At 37.6% G+C, this 19968-nt stretch overlaps 1 protein-coding gene across 5 annotated transcripts in view; it reads left to right on the top strand.

The window, feature by feature from the left end:
* Nucleotides 1–19591, top strand: part of LOC135101928 (4'-phosphopantetheine phosphatase-like) — a 332938-nt gene extending 313347 nt beyond the window's left edge. For all 5 annotated transcript variants that reach the window (XM_064006329.1, XM_064006310.1, XM_064006318.1 and 2 more), the window contains 5 exons: nt 2791–2983; nt 7679–7833; nt 8034–8203; nt 8346–8504; nt 10371–19591. In XM_064006329.1, the coding sequence (XP_063862399.1) occupies nt 2791–2983; nt 7679–7833; nt 8034–8203; nt 8346–8504; nt 10371–10479 (786 nt within the window). In that variant the 3' untranslated portion in view covers nt 10480–19591. The remainder of the gene's footprint in view (nt 1–2790; nt 2984–7678; nt 7834–8033; nt 8204–8345; nt 8505–10370) is intronic.
* Nucleotides 19592–19968: the final 377 nt, after the last annotated feature.

Raw genomic sequence — 19968 nt, 5'->3', positions numbered from 1 at the left:
GGCTGGTGGCAGGCTGGGACTCAGTCAAACCCCACTTCTGCCGCCATCACCCCCTCTGTCTCCCTCCCCTGGCCACCCCACCAGCTGCCCATGCAAGTTGCGTTCTCCACCCCTCAGTCCTTCAGCTTCCCAGCATTTTGGGAAACACAAGCCGGTATAGTACGATGGGAAAGTAGCCTGGGAAGCTTACGTCACCCAGTTTGAGATGTTAGCCCCTGCCCAGGGCTGGAGCGAGGCTGAGAAGGAACTTCAATTGGCAACAGTGCTGTGAGGCCCCGCTGTGGGGCACATGCCGCTCTTGGGGCACATGCCGCCGGCCCAACGTGCCTGTTATGGAAGTGTGGCAGAGGTCCTTCAGCGCCGCTTCGGGCACCAACACCAGGCTGAGGTGTACCGAGCTTGCCTGAAGAAAAGGACTCGGGAGCAGGGCAAGATGCTGTCCCAGGTGGCGCAGGACGTGGAGGCATTGGTAAGGTCATATCCCGCAGCCCTGGAAGAAATGATTGTGGTGCTGGCCCGAGATTCCTTCATGGACGCCCTAGACAACCAGTAGCTGCAAATCTACATCAAGCAGGTGCACCCTGGGGACCTGCAGGTGGCGCTGGCGAGGGCCTTGGAATTTGAGGCCTTCCTGAAGACGACCAGTGACCAAGAGGCCAAGGGGCGGCCGCCCAACTCCACCGTGACCTCTGAGGCCAGAAGGCAAAGGTGGAGAAGAAGCTGCCATCAAGTAAGGCAAGCCCAGATGGTTTTCGTGGCTCATGTTGGGACTGTGGCGAGAAGGGCCACAGACGCAGTCGGTACCCGAGGGAACGAAGGACACATTCTCTTGACCAGCTGGGTTCTGATGCCTTTCAGCTTTGCTGCAAGGCACTTGCTTCTGGAGGTCGGCCGTGCAGAGGTAGTTGTGGCTGAGAGAGTGCACCTTGCCCCTAGGACGGAGGCCAGAGTCCAGTGTCGACTGCCCAGAGTGATGCGTGGATTGGAAGGCATGGTGGAGCCCACAGAAAACCTGCGACTGGCTGATGGTGTGGCAGTTGGGCGGAGCTTTGTTCAAGTGAGGTAGGAGTTAGTTACGGTGTTGGTAGCTAACCTCTCCGATGAGGTTCAGAAGGTGCCCACTGGGGCCAAGCTGGGCACTTGTGAGGAAGTGGAGCGCCCTGAGGAGACGTCGGGGAGCGCAGAGGTGGCTGCTGTGAGGCCACTGCCCGACTTCCTGGAGGATTTGGCTCACCAGAGTGCCGCTAACCTGATGGAGGCGCAGATGGAGATGGTGCGCCACACCCTGGCTCAGTACGTGGATGTCTTTAGCATTGGTGACATGGACCTGGCCACAGGATGACCTCCTGATGTGAGCTTGCCCACCATCACCTCTGGGCATGCAGTGGCACTGCAGGAACACCTGGTGGAGGTGTATCAACGGGCTTGAGGCAAGTTCAAGGTGGTGGGCCAGGCCATGAAGGAGACGTATGACCGCCGCATAAGGAACGTGAGGTACGCTGTGGGTGACTGAGTGTGGCTGTATAACCCCCGCCAGAAGTGAGGGCTCTTGCCAAAGCTCCAGAGCTCCTGGGAGAAGCCATACACGGTGGAAGCAGTCCTCTCTGACGTCATGTATCGGACTCGCCAGGGACGGAAGCGACCATCTGTTGTCCACATGGACCGGCTATGGCGTTACCACGGTCTGGGCCGCTACTCCTGGGGTCATGGCGGGGAAAATGAGGACGTAAGCCCCAGCAGTAGCGACGAGGACGTGGCAGGGGCTGCCCGAGATGGGAATGAGTGTGGAGCAGGCAGCGCGGCGAGTGACAGTGGTGACCTTGACCCTGAACTTGGGGCTAGAGACACCCCCCTGGGTGGCGCTGCTGACTTGTTGCAGTCCACGCCTCCACCACTACAGCGACCTCAGCAGCAGAGGCGTAGACCAGGGTGGATGAGAGACTTTTGTGATGTTCCTGAGGATTCATTTTCTTTGTGTATTTCATTTATTTATTTCCACTTATTTTCTTTGTGTGTATGTGTGTGTGTCAGGGCAGCCAGGTCGTCTGCCTTGTAGGGGGGGATAGTGTTACATCAGGGGTATGGGTGGCAGCACTGTTGGAGGTGGCAGCACTGGGAGAGGCGGGAAGAGAGAGAGAGCTGAGACGCGTGGTCTGAAAGGAAACCAGCGTGTGCCTGCCTGCTTTGGATGTGTTTCCCTGCCGGTTGAGTGCCCTGTTGAGTGCCTGTCATGCCCTGGGAGACTTATGGTGGCCCTGTGAACTTGTAAAGCAGTGTACTTGCGGAGGATTTGTCAATAAACCTAGGAAATAGTGCCCGTGTTTTCCCTTGTGCCCCAGCCTCGTGTGTGTATGCCTTGTCCCGGAGTCCAGAGTGTGACTTATTTGAGGCCCCATTGCTCTAGTTTCTCAACCCGTGCCCGTGTGGATAACACACCTGCCCAGTGTGAGGGGGTGGGCATAACTATATATATATATATATATATATATATATATATATATATATATATATATATATATATATATATATATATATATATATATATATATATAATATATATATATATAGGAATTATCTGAAGGATGCAGGAAAATGGAGCCATGCTACTAATGTTACCATACCTACCACAGCTAACACAAAGGGATATTCTTTCGGACTTTTCTCTTTTGGGACTTTTCTCTCCCTTGGCCAGAACACTTTTTACATAAAAAGTATGTTATATTATATAATTCTATGATATATTGTTTAGTTTATATTTTAGGTGATACTAAACTAAGCTTGCATTTTCAGATGGAAAATGAATATGCTTTGAAACTGTTAAAAAAACATCTGGCAATGGTGGATAAACTGGAATATAATGAACGACAAGAAGTACTGGTGAGGGGATTTCTGGCTGGCAATGTGTTTGACTGGGGAGCCAAGGAAGTGGTGAAGCTTATGGAGCATGGCTTGAGTTTCACTGAAGCTGGAGATAAACTTCAAAGTAAGCTCTCTTGTAATCTTTATTACCTTATTTACACACTTGTTTGAATTTGGAGAAAATTTTGTTTCATGACAAGAGGGTAAAATAAGTGTTGGGTTCTGTTTGGAATGTTCTACTCTCTTAGTAGGAACTACTACTGTTAATAGTACAAAATTATGTCCTTTCATATGTTGATTCACTTGTTGTTGGCCATTAAAAATACAGTAAAATCCCTCTCATCCAGCATTCGAGTATCCGGCAGCTTCAAGTATCCGGCACATTTTTCCCCAAGCCTTAAAATCAATAAAAAATCAATGTGTACTCATAAAATCGATTAAAATTCCCGCGCGAGGCATACTTTGTCCCCTTGCCACCAGAGCGCACTGCTTCGCACCACCCGCGGGCCACTGCACTGTGTTTACTTAGTGACTCAGTCCCTCGTGTGCACTGTTTATCACCAGACGCCTTCATCATGCCTAAAGTTGTAGAAAAGAGGAAGCGTGTCGTGCTTACACTTAAGCAGCTGATCATATCAGCTGCTGATTAAGACCAGCTGATCTTTGTTATGGTAAGATGCGTGAGTGTAGGGTGATGATTGTGGACATAATTTCACTTCTATTCAAGTATCCGGCAATATTCAAGTATCCGGCATGTCAGCGGTCCCGTTGATGCCAGATAAGAGGGATTTTACTGTATTTTTAATGTATATGTACGTCATTTCCTTTCATATTGTGGATTTTCTAACTGTAAAATTCATGTAACCACAGTTATACAAATATTCCACAATTCACCAAACACAGGGTAAGGTTCATATGTCCATGGATTTTTGGAATTAATAATAGTAAAATTTTTCTTAGGCAAAAATTAGAGCACGGCCCTAAAAGTAATAACAACAATATACTGTGTGTATGTGTATATATATATATATATATATATATATATATATATATATATATATATATATATATATATATATATATATATATATATATATATATATATATATATATATATATATATATACACACACACACACACACACACACACACACACACACACACACACACACACACACACACACACACACACACACACGAGGACTGTGCCTAACACGTTTTTGCCTAATGCGAACAAATAAAAATTCTAAATCATACATAATGCGTTTTTTGCGATACACAACGCATTAGTCATTCAAGGAACCCGCCACGATCAAGACCATGACATCACGATGTACTGGCCCTTGTTTCCTCTCACTCCCAGCCAGCCACCCACGCTGCCAACCTGACTTTGCACGATTTTCTTTGTCTTGCACACCATGTTAGGATGATAATGCCATGTTTGGACCTTCCAGTCAACAACCCTCATCACAAGAGGCAAGCTTTGAGCCTGGAACAAAAGGGAAAAGTGTTGGATCTCCTAGAACAGGGAAGGAAGATAGTGGACATTGCTTCCCACTTTACACTTTACAAAGTCAGTGATCAGGGCAATCAGAAGTGATAAACAGAAGGTGCAGGACAGCCTGAAGGTGGCAAGTGGAGCAAAGGGTGAGGAGGACAGGCAGGCTGCCATACATTCCACCTCAAACAAGGAGATGGTGAGGCAGGTGACAGAAGCAGTTAGTATTGCCCAGAAAATTCATGTCTGATTGTATCACTGCTCAGGAAATCATGGACTTAGTAACAGCTTAACAGTAAGAGGTGTTTGTGGAGGAATTGGTGGAGGAAGCAGAGGAACAGGAAGAAGAGGAGGAAGATGGGGAGACAGAGCGCAGGGAGCAGCCAAAACAGCTGACTGCCACAAACGTAAGGGAGTTGGAGTTGTGTGAGCTCCTGAAAGATAAAATTATAGAGCTGGACCCTGAGATTGCCAGGGTGCATCCAGCTCAGGAACACATCAACACAGTGCTGGAGCCTTATAGTGAATTCTACAGGAATCACTTAAATAAGAGGCAGCAGGCACTCATCACTGCCTATTTCAGTGCACCCGTAGCAGACAGTCCCCCACCCCTCAATGAAGAGGAAGAACTTGAACAAATCTTGGCCACTCAAGAAGATGAAGATGAGGTCTTCAGCTTTAATTTTGAAGATTTTGGGAGTGAGGGTGATTACTGAAGACTCAGAATAAAGTGTTTTGTTTTCTTTGTGTGTTTTTTCTCATACTCTTGTAAAAAAATACTATGTGTTATGGCTGAAGTGATTTTTTCAATACATAGTGTTGAGCCAGTTCAGGAGTGTTCCTACAAATAGTGGTAGGAGTCCAGGTGAGTCCTATTTATTGTGCCATATAACAACCATTTAACAGTAATTTATTGCATATTGCATACACAAAGTTACATTCATAAAGACAGTCATTGCTTATGTTGTGAGTGCCTGGGGATAGGTTTAGGTGGAAAAATAATTGAAGTATGGGAAACTGGAACCAGTTAGAATTTTCTCCATAGGATCCATTTATTTTTGTTTTTTTTTATTATTTATTTATTTTTTATTTTACCTAACACGGCATGTTTGCGGCACATATTAACCATGTTAGGCATGGTCCTAGTGTGTGAGTGTGTGTATATACAGTGGTACCTTGGCCTACAAGTGCACCAATTTACAAGTCTTCTGAGTTACGAGCTGTCTCTCAATTGATTTTTTTGCTTTGCACTGCAAGCCAAAATCAGAGTTGTGAGCAAGCTTCAGATACGTCACCACTAGCTAGCACAGCTAACACCACAACATCCACCCAATATTCCTCATCTCACTTGTTAATTCACACACACACAAATGTATACAAAAATAAAAAGTCAAAAAAATTATGTGCATAAATGTTGATAGTTTGGTATTTAAGATAAGTGAACTTAAGGATAAAATAAAAAAGGACAAACCTCAAATAATATGCCTCACTGAGACTAAACTAAAATCATCATTATCAGATGTTACATTAGACTTGAATGTTTATGAGATAATGAGAACAGATAGAGAACATAGATACAGAGAAGTCATAATATTGACCAGTAAAGACTTAAAAGTAAAAGAAGTTGAGTTTGACATATTAAACAAAGTTGAATTAATTGCTATTGAGATAGTAACACTAGAAGAAAAAATAATGGTAGTAACATATATGCCTCCAAGGACAAGAGCTTGGAAGATTCAAGAATGCACTGAATCAGAAGACCTAACTGAGGAAGCCACAAAAGCTATGCTTCAAAATATGGAAGAAAAATGCAAAAGACTAATATTACCTGGAGATTTTAACTGTGATAAAGACTAGAGTAAATGCAGAGTAAACAAATTATGAATACCAGTGGAATAACAGATTACTAGAACTTGTACAAAATCACTTACTAACACAGCATATTATGAAATATACAAGAATGAGGGACATGGATCAACCATTAATAAGAGAGAGAGAGCACACATGCAGTTTTAGATATGATGGTAGTACTGCACAACCACAGCACTGCATAACTTTTTGGCACCCACTCTCATTCTATTATTCATCAGTGATCTTCTAAACCAAACTTCTTGTCCTATCCACTCCTACACTGATGATACCACCCTGCACTTTTCTATGTCTTTTTGTAGAGGTCCAACCCTTTAGGAAGTAAACAGTTCAAGCAGGGAAACCACAGAACCCCTGACTTCTGACCTCTTTAAAGTTTCTTACTGGGGCAGAGCAAACTTGGTATTGTTCAGTGCCTTTAAAACTCAATTCCTCCATCTATCAACTTGACACAACCTTCCAGCAGCAATCTCTCCCCTCTTCTTCAGTGACACTCAATTGCTCCCCTCTTCTACACTGAACATCCTCAGTCTGTCCTTTATTTATAATCTAAACTGGAAACTTCATATCTCATCTCCAGCTAGAGCAGCTTCTATAAAGTTAAGTATTCAGTGTTGTCTGCCAGTTTTTCTCATCCCTCCCCCATCCCAGATACTAAGTCTGTACAGGGGTTTTATCTCTTCATTTATGGTGTTTGCTTCATGTGTATAAGGGGAGATGGGTTTCCACTCACACTGCTATATTAGAGAGGGTGGAATCAAAAGGTTTTCATCTTATCAACTCTCCTTTAATTGATGGTTTTCAAGCTCTCTCTCATAATGGCAGTGTTGCATCTCTTGCTATCTTCTACCACTATTTTCATGCTGACTGCCCTTCTGATTATGCTAACTGCAAATCATGCAGCCTGGTTGCACAAGATTTTCTTTTTTCTCTCATCCCTATTCTGTCCACCTCTCTAATGCAAGAGTTAACCAGCATTCTCAATCATTCATCCCTTTCTCTGGTAAAGTCTAGAACTCCCTGCCTTCTTTTGTATTTCCTCCTTGCTATGACTTCATCTCTTTCAAGAGGGAGGTTTCAAGATGCTTTTTTTTTATCTGATGTCTCTATGGGAACTGGCATTAAGTGGGCCTTTCTTTTTATTAAGCATTTTTGTTGCCCTTGACCAGTGGCCCTCTTACACACACACACACACACACACACACACACACACACACACACACACACACACACACACACACACACACACACACACACACACACACACACTATAATTTTTATTCATAAGTTTATGATGAAACATAATAAATTTTTTTTCCACAAAACATTCTTGTAAAATAGGGGTGCATCTTATGCAGGAAGTGTGTCTAATACTCCAGCAAATATGGTATTTGCTTATTTGTTATTCTTTTTCCTAAATATCATCAGTGATATTTTGCTGATTTGTTCAGAGCGTCCATGGCTTCATGATGACCTAGATGACTGGTTGAATAGGCAACAGCAGGGTCCCTACAAATGTGCCATTATCTTCCTGGACAATTCTGGCTGTGATGTTGTCCTTGGGATAATGCCTTTTGCTCGAGAACTGCTCATACGAGGTACCAGGGTAAGATTAACCTCTTTGATTCAGTAATGATGTTCTTATTGAAATGGGAAGTTTTCTTCTTTTTGAGTTATTATTTCCCTTTTAGGTAGAGATGGATTTTTTTCCTTTATGCTCTGATTAGTGTAGATGTAATTGTTATTGCTGATAACTACGATAAAGTTTCAAGAACAACAGTATCCTAAAAGTCAATGATATTTCAGGTTGTACTGTGTGCCAATAGTAAGCCAGCACTAAATGATGTCACAGCAGAGGAGCTCATTATGGTGATGAAACAAGTTGCTCTTGTGTGTCCCATCATGCATGAACACCTTGAGGCAGGAACCCTATGTGTGCGAGAATCTGGTCAAGCTTCACCATGCTTGGATCTCAGGTAAGAGAGTTTGGCAGGAAAATAACATAGCTAAATATACAAAAACCTACAAAACTGTTTTCTCATTACAAGTTGATTTATCAAACTTTATTAAACTTACTATTTTTATTCTTTATGGAATGGACTTGATGTCTCACTTCAGTCGGCTTCCCCTTTCACTTGTGGATGAGCTCGTCAAATGGCAGTGCGATCTTGTAGTTGTGGAGGGCATGGGAAGAGCCATTCACACCAACCTACTGACCTCTTTCACCTGTGACTCTCTTAAGCTAGCAGTTATCAAAAACAGGTGGCTAGCTCAAAGGCAAGTTCTCTTTTATCAACTGTATATAGAATTTTGCTGCAACTATTTGAGTGAATCATCATTCATTAGATTTGTCTGACTCAGATAAATGCTCCTTTTATACCATATTTGATGGTTTATAAGACGCACCTTTTTTTTCCCAAAAAAGTCAAAATGAGCCTGCGTCTTATAAGGCCAAGGTTCAGCTTTGGGGCAGGGGCTTGTGGTAAGTCTATGACAACATCCTGTCCCGGAGTACCTGTCAAGTGGCATTGGAGACCACAAAGCACCTTCAGTGGCCTCTTGCTTCTACACTGCAAAAACAACTCTTTTTGGCAAGGTAACAATGTATAACAGATCATACTTACCAGTAATTCACATAAAATAGCACCAGTCAGGAAGAAATTAAGTGATGATGCTTTTTGGCACGTACCAAAACAAACACACAGTCAGTTACGCACCAAACCTGGTGACACATGCAAGATTCACTGTGTTCCTTAGTATGATGTCATTATTTTTTGAGGTATGACATAAATAGAACAAACTTATTTTCATGGATTTGAATTTGAATAAAAAAAACTACAATCATACTATTTCATGACGGATAAAACAAATTTATTTTCACACTTTCTCTTGTTTTAGAAATGTATTGAATATTTCAAATAAAAATACGTTCTAAAGAACAAGGTAAATCTATTTTCACACAACCTTATACAGTAAAATCCCTCTCATCCAGCATTCGAGTATCCGGCAGCTTCAAGTATCCGGTACATTTTTCCCTGAGCCTTAAAATCAAGAAAAAATCAATGTGTACTCATAAAATTTATTAAAATTCCCGCGCGAGGCATACTTTGTCCCCTCGCCACCAGAGCGCACTGCTTCGTGCCACCCGCGGCCCACTGCACTGTGTTTATATATATATATATATATATATATATATATATATATATATATATATATATATATATATATATATATATATATATATGCACTGTTTATCGCCTGACGCCTTCATCATGCCTAAAGTTGTAGAAAAGAGGAAGCATGTTGTGCTTACACTTAAGCAGCTGATCAGATCAGCTGCTGATTAAGATCAGCTGATCTTTGTTATGGTAAGATGCGTGTAGAGTAGTGATTGTGAACATAATTTCACTTCTATTCAAGTATCTGGCATGTCGGCAGTCCCGTTGATGCCGGATAAGAGGGATTTTACTGTACTTTGTACCAAAATATTACAACTAGGATTACGTGTAGAATGATCATAAAGAAATATGATGTACAAACTTTATTACCCCTCTGGGCTCTTGACAGTGTCACTGCCTACACCATATTTGTTTACATCTCACAGCCAGATTGATCTAAGGACCAGTGTTGATAGGTCCTAGCAAATATTAAAGTTTTAAATGAAAAATTTTGCAATCCATTAAGAATCTGAATAAATATGAGAGGATTTCAAATGTCAGGTGAAACCCTTCACTTCATATTCAGAGCCTAAACCCACTTATTTACTTTTTTTTTTTTTGCCCATGCATCTGATAAGCCATCAAATACGGTATTTATATCATCAAGTTCACCAACTGCCTACTATCTCTTTTCTAAACCAGACTGATATTTTTCAAAGAAGTTGCTGAAAATGCATACATATACACATGTTTATTCGTATTTATAAGCACTCTCTCACAGCATATTATATTCACTTAACATCTATTCTCCCCTTTTCATTATCTACCAGCTCCTTTATATTTTGAATGTAACTTCCAGATATCTCTTGTCTGTCTTATCACTTTGTTAATAATTGTTTCTGTCCATTTCTCAGGTCAGCTTGAATGCTTTGGAATGGAGAATAAGTGTTTAAAATACCTTTTTTTTTCTATTCTTTTCTTTCAGGCTTGGAGGTGAAATGTTTTCTGTAATGTGCAAGTATGAAGCAGGAAGTGTCAAGACCAGTGTTGTCTCTACAGCAACAATTGATAATGTACCTGTGCCTCAGTTATGAAACATATGAATATAGTGTGTGTGTGTGTGTGTGTGTGTGTGTGTGTGTGTGTGTGTATATATATATATATATATATATATATATATATATATATATATATATATATATATATATATATATATATATATATATATATATATATATATATATATATTACTGTATTACCTTGGATTGCAAGTATAATCCTTTTCTGGAAAGGACTCATAGTCCAATTTACCCATAAACTAAATCAATTTTCCCCATGAGAACTACTGGAAAGACTTCAAATTTTTTTTTATCAACCAAGAAATATAAGTCATTTTAAAAATTGTTATTATTTAAACAAATTACTGTCCCGAGCTAAGAAATAACAAACAGTGATCATGCACGCATCTCATTCATGCTTCTTCATAATCCTCTTTGTCTTAATTGTAATCATCTTCTTAGCTCCTTCCTTTCAAGGCTTCTTCATAATACAGGCCATAGTTTTACCAAAGTAAAGTCAAAACACTGCAAAAACAGTCACAAAATAATGTAGGAAAACACAGTACAAGTGCAGAGATACTGACATTGCTAGAGAGGCACACAAAATAGAATGGTCAACAGAGCTCTTGGTTCTGTAGAGTGAAGGAGACCATTAAACCATGTTTGTGGTGAGACACATCCTTACATCCCTCAGCATTTCATTGTTTCATCAGTGCACTCAGTCTTTACGCTGCCAATAGTTACACGGCTTTTGTTTTCTATTCTTTTCACCATTCTATTGAAACTCTTACATTCATATTATGTAATCATGGCCTGTATTTTTCCCCCGGCATCACCTCAGTAGACAACTTTGTTTAAAACAAACACAACTGTTTTGTTAGCCAAAGCAAGGAAAGGTCATGAAAGATAACTTTCCCTTATGTCAGTATGTCAAACACTGAATTTGTTGTTCTGTTTTCAAAAACATATGAGACAAACCTAAGTTGCCATGTAGTTATTTTCTCCCGGCAGATTTTTTTCAGACCAAGGAACAAGTTGTCAGTTTGTGCAATGTGACGCTCATGTCAGCAAGAGTTCTAATCGCGAATGTCACTGACTATATATATATATATATATATATATATATATATATATATATATATATATATATATATATATATATATATATATATATATATATATATATATATATATATATATACTCACACACATTCACAGTCATCCCTCACTATCCACGAGGGTTAGGTAACAGACACACCATGGGTAAGGAAAAATCTGTATAAAATTAATGCCCCCACTAAAGAACACCCCTGAGCCCCATAAACCTTGTTTAAGTAAAGAAAACTGCATGTACTGTATTATGCAGCATGTAATGCATTCCTGCGTATAATGTGCACTATAAATTTTAAGACAACAATTTGAGAAAAAATATATTGCTTGAAATGCTTAGTAAATATTTAGAAAACATCACTAGAAGAAGTGACTTTTCAATTATATTTACTGATGCAGTTTTATATTCTCTGTTCACTAGTAACAATCAGATCTTGGTGATTTTTTTTTTTTTTTTCTTATATGGGGTAAGGTTGGATGCAAGTGATGACCAGCTTCTTGTTGGGGAACAGTGTCCCTGGGTAAGACTGAGGGCTGGAAGAAGTTCATATGGCCACTGTAAACAACACAAGGAACACATTGAGCTTCATATTATGCTAGAATTGGTTTACTTGACGGTACCTGTTTTTTTTCTTCCTGGTAATTAACCTCATTCCTGCAACAAGAAACCAACACATAGGTGCTGTGAATTCTTGGTAAATGGCACCATCTTGGTGTCTGCTGCTGACGAATCTGATGACATTTTGTCAGAATTTGACCAATGAGAACCAGCTTTAATCCCTTAAGGACCAGCAGTGGTGGTGATTTTTGTCCTGCTAGAACCAGCCCTCCAGCTCAAACAACCAGCCTGTATTCACACACATCCTAATCTTAGCCTGTAATGGAAGGGAAAATGAAATAGACTTTGTTCTCAGCATCATGTCTTCCTCTTTCTATCAATATCATCCAGATGTCTCAACATGCAGTGGTTATGGATAGAAGGCGAGATGAAGAGAAGAGACTTTTGAAGAGAATGAGTCACTTGCCTGTCATGCGTTCATTTTCCCTGACTGCATATGGTTAGTGCTTAATGAAAACAGGTGCCCTGACCTCTCTTCATACTTGCTAAGTGGTTTTATCAAGTTCTCACTATGTTGCACTCTCACTAAGACATGAAGCAAATGGTTGAGTGTGTGTGAGCAGGTAATACATTTGGCCAATTGAGATCCAAGGATAGGAGGGAGCAAGCAAGGAATCAGATTCATCAGAATCACTATTACTGCATTTAACCATGATGAGAACAGGGTAGTGATAGAGTTTAGCCTAACTAGCTCAAAGTATTATCAAACTGAAGAGAGGATTGTAGGATCCGGACCTGATAATTTTTTTTCCTTTGTAATTTTCTGCATTTTTTCTCACTTCTTTTGATACATGCAATGTTTTGATAAAAAAAATCTTTTCCCTTATAAAAAATGAGGTCTTCCACACAAAATTTCAGTTTCACGTGCTGTGAGACATGTATGAGTTTTTTTTTCCCTTTTTTTTCCCATATTTTTCTGACATACCCGTTTTTCTTTAGTCTCCTATGAAAATCTATGGTTCTCTCTCTCTCTGCATACAACAAAAAGAACAGGAAATTTTTAGATCTAACTATATTTCTTGGAATTATCAATGAAAAAATAAAAATATATAATTATTTTTTTTCGGAAATCCAGCAAATAATCAATATATCTGCATCGTATATCTTTTGCACTAATATTTTATTTATTTTAAACGGTGAAACACTGTTTTTTCAATTAGAAATATGGCAAAACAACAAAATTCTTTCCCCCCCTATGGTAATTAAACGTGGTCATGAATTGCTTTAGGATTGTGTACAAAACCAATAACTAAATTAAACTATGTCTGCTTTTTCATTATATTCTGATGTATATATATCATGTGAATTTCAAGTCCCTAGCTGCAATAGGTAAATTATAGTTTCCCCTTTGAATTTATCATTTGATATCTCAAAATGGCAGATTTTTGGCATATAAAAATTATCTCTGTTGTTATTCCTGTTACACATATATGGGCTACTGCAGCTTTTGAAACTATGAGAGGCAAACAAAATCTGTTATCAAAATTTTTCTTTGGAATTTATTTTGATTTTTGACAAATATTTGAATAAATTTTTTTTTCATTTTTTCATCGAACAAAAAAATAGTATTGTACAAGAAAAAACAACAGTAGACATTGTTCTCCTGTTCTTCCTGATTAAAATGCTTTTTGAATTAAATAAATTGATCAGGAGATAAGGGAGGAGATACAAGTTGAACATAGCCAATTTAACACAGAATTCACAATTCTACAACCCCCTGAAATAAAAAGATTGACAAAAAGTAGCGAAGTTTACTGTAAAAGTCACAAAGTAGTTATAACTGCCTCCGGTCCTCGCCTGGTAATGCAGCTATAGCCATCTCTGGTCCTTTTAGGGGTTAGACAAGAGTGATGATGTAGGTACTTTTTTTTTTTTTTTTATTTATTTTTTTTTTTTTGCGTAGCTTATACTGCTTCATTTGGCAACAGTGTACAGTAACTGCATCATACAAAACAATGGAAATAGCAGCCAGGCTAGGTTGGCAGAGAAGCTCTATAATTTTTTTTTCATTTTTTATAGTGATTATCTGTTCACTTTATATTCTATGGCAACATTATAAGCATAACTATGGACAGCAAAGAATCATAAAGGCAAGTTTACAGTCATTATTGGACAGGACAAAAAATAAACCAATAAATGAATTAATTTTGTACTTTCAGTGTATACCATGCAGGGGTAACTCTTTGGACATTTCTTTTGTGAAAAATTGTTTGTTACACATCACAAAATATGATACATGGTTACAAACATTTTATTTATCAATTAACTATAAAAAAAAGATAAAGAAAAATGGATCAATACTGTTAAGTTGTCTCTTATGGCTTCCTCCATTATTTGAACTTATGGTTAGCAGCAATCCATGTAAAAGTGAAACCGTAGATAACAGGGGATATATATATATTATATATATATATATATATATATATATATATATATATATATATATATATATATATATATATATATATATATATATATATATATATACAGTGGACCTTGGTTCTAGAACACACTCTATTCCTGAATGCCATTCGAAATCCAAAATGTTCAAAAACCAAAACTCTTTTCCCCATAGAAATCAATGCAGAATGGATTAATCCATTCCTAGACACCTGTCTACCCTGTCTTAGTGGCTTATGACAGACACTCCCACAGCCAAGATGGCTGCTTCACAACATCTTTAGCTCACAAATTATTCATCAAGAAAGGATGTATTGAATGAACTTAATGACACAGAACTCATTAGAGGATACTGTTTAAACCATGCAGGTATTCTCTTTGGCACCGATCTAGTGAAAGAAGCCTTACAAAAGGACACAGAAAGGAACAACCCACTTACTGCCAAAATGAAGATGATCATTAACACTTAGACATCTTGCTACTGGGAACAGCTTCTGGGAAAAAATGCAGTAGTGATGACGTTGTGGGTCATCAAGAGAGCCGCAGGTGACTCGGGATAGCTCCTGAGTGCCGAAAACTGTTTGTTTACATTGAGGCTTTTCAACGGGATCAGATTTAACGTATTTCAAACATTGAATTACTGTCTTACATATATACACATAAAAACGGTGTAAATATTTATAGAAACGATAAATTAGTAATAAATGACAGCTTTTGCTAAGTCTTTAATAACCGAAATGAAGTAACTTTGTTCTAGAACTGAATTATGATACCACAATTGAAACAATAATGAGTTCAAAATTTTGTTCAAAAACTTATTTGTCCAAGGTTCCACTATATATACACATGCACACAAACACACATATACCTTCCCTTGAAGGAAGGTGTATCAAGATTGAAAGTTGAAGGAAAAATCAATGAGGATGCACAGGACATGGCAGAGGTTATGAACAATAGTTTTAGAATGGTATTTACTGTGGAACGGGAGTCTGATGCTGGAAGGGATAAGTTGGTGAGGAATATACAGTCCCAATCAGTTATGAGGAAATACTTAAGATGATGGAAGAACTTGATGTAAATAAAGCAACTGGTCCAGATGGAATATCAAACTGGATATTGAAGGAATGTTGAGAACACCTGGCAGATAAAATTCAGTCTAGCAATGACATCACTATCACAAGGAAGAGTACTTGAAAAATTGGAAGAGAGCAAATACTACATCAATATTCAAAGGAGGAAATAAGGAAAACCCACTAAATTATAAACCAGTGTCCTTGATTAGTGTTGTAGGAAAACTATGCAAAAGAACAATAAAGGAAAGATGGATGGGACACTTGGAAAGAGATAAAGTTTTGGTAAATTGTCAATTTGGATTTAGGAGGGGAAGATCATGCTCCATGAACCATCCATTCATCCATCCATGAACCTCCATCGTCTCTTTATTCAAGGGTAATTGGTATTGTGCAGGAGAGAGATGGATGGGTGGAAGGTGTCTACTTTGACTTGAAGAAAGTGTTTGACAAAGTATCACACCAAAGATTGCTATGGAAGATAAAAAAAAAATAAAATATGGAAAAATTGGTGGAAGACTATTGGAGTGGATTGAGGATTATCTGGATGACAGAGAGATGAAAACAGTAATACCTCTTGGCTGAAAGTAGCTAGTGGTGTCCCACAGAGGTCAGTGTTGGGACCAATAATTCACTGTACAACAAATTTCAGGGTTAAGAAGAAAACAGTTCTCATGTGCATTTTATTATGAAGTTCAGTGTGCTGAATTCAAATTTGATAACAAAAATTTCATGCCACGTCACAATTTTTTGTAAATCGCTGTTTTAATAATTATGCAATTAATAGAGATTTCCAAGATTCCATAAATGTATTTTGCTCCCAAAGTCAGATTAAATGTCTTCATTGTATTTATTTAATTAATATATAATGTTTGTTAGCTTTATATAATGTATTAACCTACAATCTAGTATTTACTTCTTTTATAAGACGTCTCAGGCGTGTCACGCTTCAGGTTCCAACAGAAGTCAGCCAGCATAGCAGGGCTCCATTTTCCCTTGTACCTGTTTTCCATTGACGCTATATCTTGATGGAACCTCTCTCCATGTTCATCACTCACATCTGCTGCGTTCTCTGGGAAGAAGGACAGATGAGAATGAAGAAAGTGTATCTTCAGTGACATATTGCATCCGAGATCTTGGTAGCATTTGATTAGCCTCTCCACTTTACGCTCTCGCTGGGACTCTTGGTGCTTTCCCAGAAGCCCTTTGCATACATCTTTGAATGCATGCCAGGCCACTAGCTCAGGTTCATCCATTGTCGCCTCAAAGTCCTCATCATTTATAAGCTTGCGAATCTGAGGGCCTACAAATATACCCTCTTTAATCTTGGCATCACTAATTTTAGGGAAGATCCCTTTGAGATACTGGAAACATGGCTTGTTATGTTGCAGTGCTTTGGTAAATTGCTTCATTAGGCCTAGTTTTATATGCAGTGGTGGCAAAATGATTTTCTCCTTCTTAACTAGTGGCTCATGAATTACATTATGGCATCCAAGCATCATAGATTCCCGAGATGGCCATTCTGAGCGTATATAATGTTCTGATCTGGCCCTACTGTCCCACTTGCAAAGAAAGCACATAAATTTGGTGTATCAAGTTTGTAGCCCATTAAGTATGGCTACTACTTTCAAGTCTGCACAAATTAACCACTCATGCTCTTTGTAACTTATGCGGTCTAGAATAAAAGCAAGGTTCTCATATGTCTCTCTTAAAATGACTGAGTAAGCAACTGGAACTGAAGGCATGGTGTTCCCAATGTGCAACAGAACTGCTTTTATGCTGTAAAGGGATCCATCTATGAATAGCCTCCACTCATTGGGTAAAAGCAACAAAAAATACCGTTCAGATAGACATTGTGGGCACTGCTATTTACGAAGAACTGGAGAGTCACAGAAAGAAACGGATGTTATATTCGTAATCTACGCATAAAATAACTCTAGAAAAGGATAGTCTCATTTCCGTTTTTTTTTTTCATTGTTATACAGTGTAATGTTTGTAATTTATGTTAATGACATAAATGAAGAAATAGTTATATGAACTTATTTGCAGATGATGCTAAGCTGATAAGGGTAGTAAATGTAAATGACTGTATGGCACTGCAAGATGATTTAAATAAGATAAATAGATGGAGTAAATCTTGGCAAATTAAATTAAATTTAAGTAAATGTAAAGTAATGGAGTTTGGTAAGAGTAAGAAAAGAATATAATATCACTATGAGATGGATGGTGTGAAGTTACAGAAATCAAAAAAGGAAATGGATGTGGGAGTAACAGTTACTGAAAATTTGACTCCAGACAGAAACATTGATAAAATTACTAGAGAGATTATGAATTTGTTAAAAAAAAAAAAATAAGAATGGGATTTTCACATTTAGATGAAGGAATGATGAAAAGTTGTTGATTTCCATGATAAGACCAAGATTGAAATATTTGGTAGTGGTGTGGTCTCCTCATATAAAGAGGAATATTATAAAATTAGAAAGAGCATAAAGAGCACTCACTAAGATGGTTCTGGAGTTGAGTAGGTCGACCTATGAAGAGAGAGATTGAGAATGTTGGAAATTCCTACCCCTGAAAATAGGAGAGAGAGAGGGGATTTAATAAACATCTATAGAATGATAAACGGTGTAGAAAATGTGGACAAAGAAGGTTTTATAAATTTAGACACACAGGGTACAAGGGGACACACTAAGAAGTTGAAGAAAATTAACTGTAGAAGAGACATAAAAAAATATAGTTTTCCTCACAGAAGTATGAACAAATTCAGTGAATTTAGTGAAGAGAATGATAGTGACTGGTGATTGACACAAATGGCTTTGAATCTAATCTTCCCGTTGATGGATGCTGAATACTTTTCTTCCATTTATTTTGTATCCTATACAGTTGCATTAGGGATTCACCAAAATTTGTATATCAGCACATTTAATTTTGTTTTTTTGGCCCTTAACAATCTCTCCTTATTTTTTTTATTCCTGTGGGGGAATTCGGAAACATAAGTTTTCTCTTCTTCTATTGCAACAGGAGAGAGATGTTACCTAGATTAACAACCTATGCCCAAGTAGAACATCCATTTCCATAAATTTTAATGAGCTTTCTTTGTCTGTACAATGACAAAAACACCAGAATGATTATACTTCCATAAATATAAAACTTTTTTATACATATATTAGTCTTTAATACTACTTTAGTAGAAATACTGTAATACAATATATATATATATATATATATATATATATATATATATATATATATATATATATATATATATATATATATATATATATATATATATATATATATATATATATTGTTCATGTCCCAAATGACAAGAAGGATCAGACTCTCTCATATGAATGAGGGCAGTCAAGAACAGTCAAGGAAAGTTTTCATATACCACTGGATAAACTAATTATTTGTGAGTTTAGTGTATATTTTTGATCAAGTAGCAATATGACACAATTCTAAATATTGCAACATGTATCTGGATTCCATGTTATAACCTTGCTACAGATTGTAAATTAAATGAAAGTCTGAACTTCTGTTGGCATCATGGCAGTCAAGAGTGTATGAAACAATCAACAGTCAGTCTTTTGCTACCTAACTGATTGGTCATGACTTCTTAGGCTCCATCCCCAACAGAAAATGTAAAACTACACATTAAGCCTAAGATTTTGCTAATACTTCTACTAAGTGTTGGCAAAAAAATGTGGCAGGGGGAGCTTAAAATTGCAATATTTCATACTTTTTTTCAGCATTACAAAAAATTATCTATCAATTAATTCATTTTAATTTGTTAATTTTTTTTTTTAGTTTACAAATATATTTTTGCCTGCTTGTGTATATGTTAAGTTTATTAATCAAGTAGCTTATTAATATTAGTATATAAGTATGTATGCCTTTGATCCAGTGATTTATATGCATTGGTAAATTAAAACTATAAGTAATAATATCCTCCTTATGTGACTATACTACTCATATTATTTGAAATCCACTTAAAGCATACTGCTGATGAGCATATATATATATGCTCATCAGCAGTATAATATATATATATATATATATATATATATATATATATATATATATATATATATATATATATATATATATATATATATATATATATATATATATATATATATATATATATATATATATATATATATATATATATATAAAGTGAACCTATATAAAGGGAACTAATCTAGTATATTTTTGCCTGCTTGTGTATATGTTAAGTTTATTAATCAAGTAGCTTATTAATATTAGTATATAAGTATGTATGCCTTTGATCCAGTGATTTATATGCATTGGTAAATTAAAACT

This window comes from Scylla paramamosain, chromosome 1 (assembly GCF_035594125.1).
Source record: "Scylla paramamosain isolate STU-SP2022 chromosome 1, ASM3559412v1, whole genome shotgun sequence".
Classification (NCBI taxonomy): domain Eukaryota; kingdom Metazoa; phylum Arthropoda; class Malacostraca; order Decapoda; family Portunidae; genus Scylla; species Scylla paramamosain.
The sequence above is the reverse complement of the archived record's forward strand: the minus strand, read 5'-3'. Positions and strand labels throughout refer to the sequence as shown.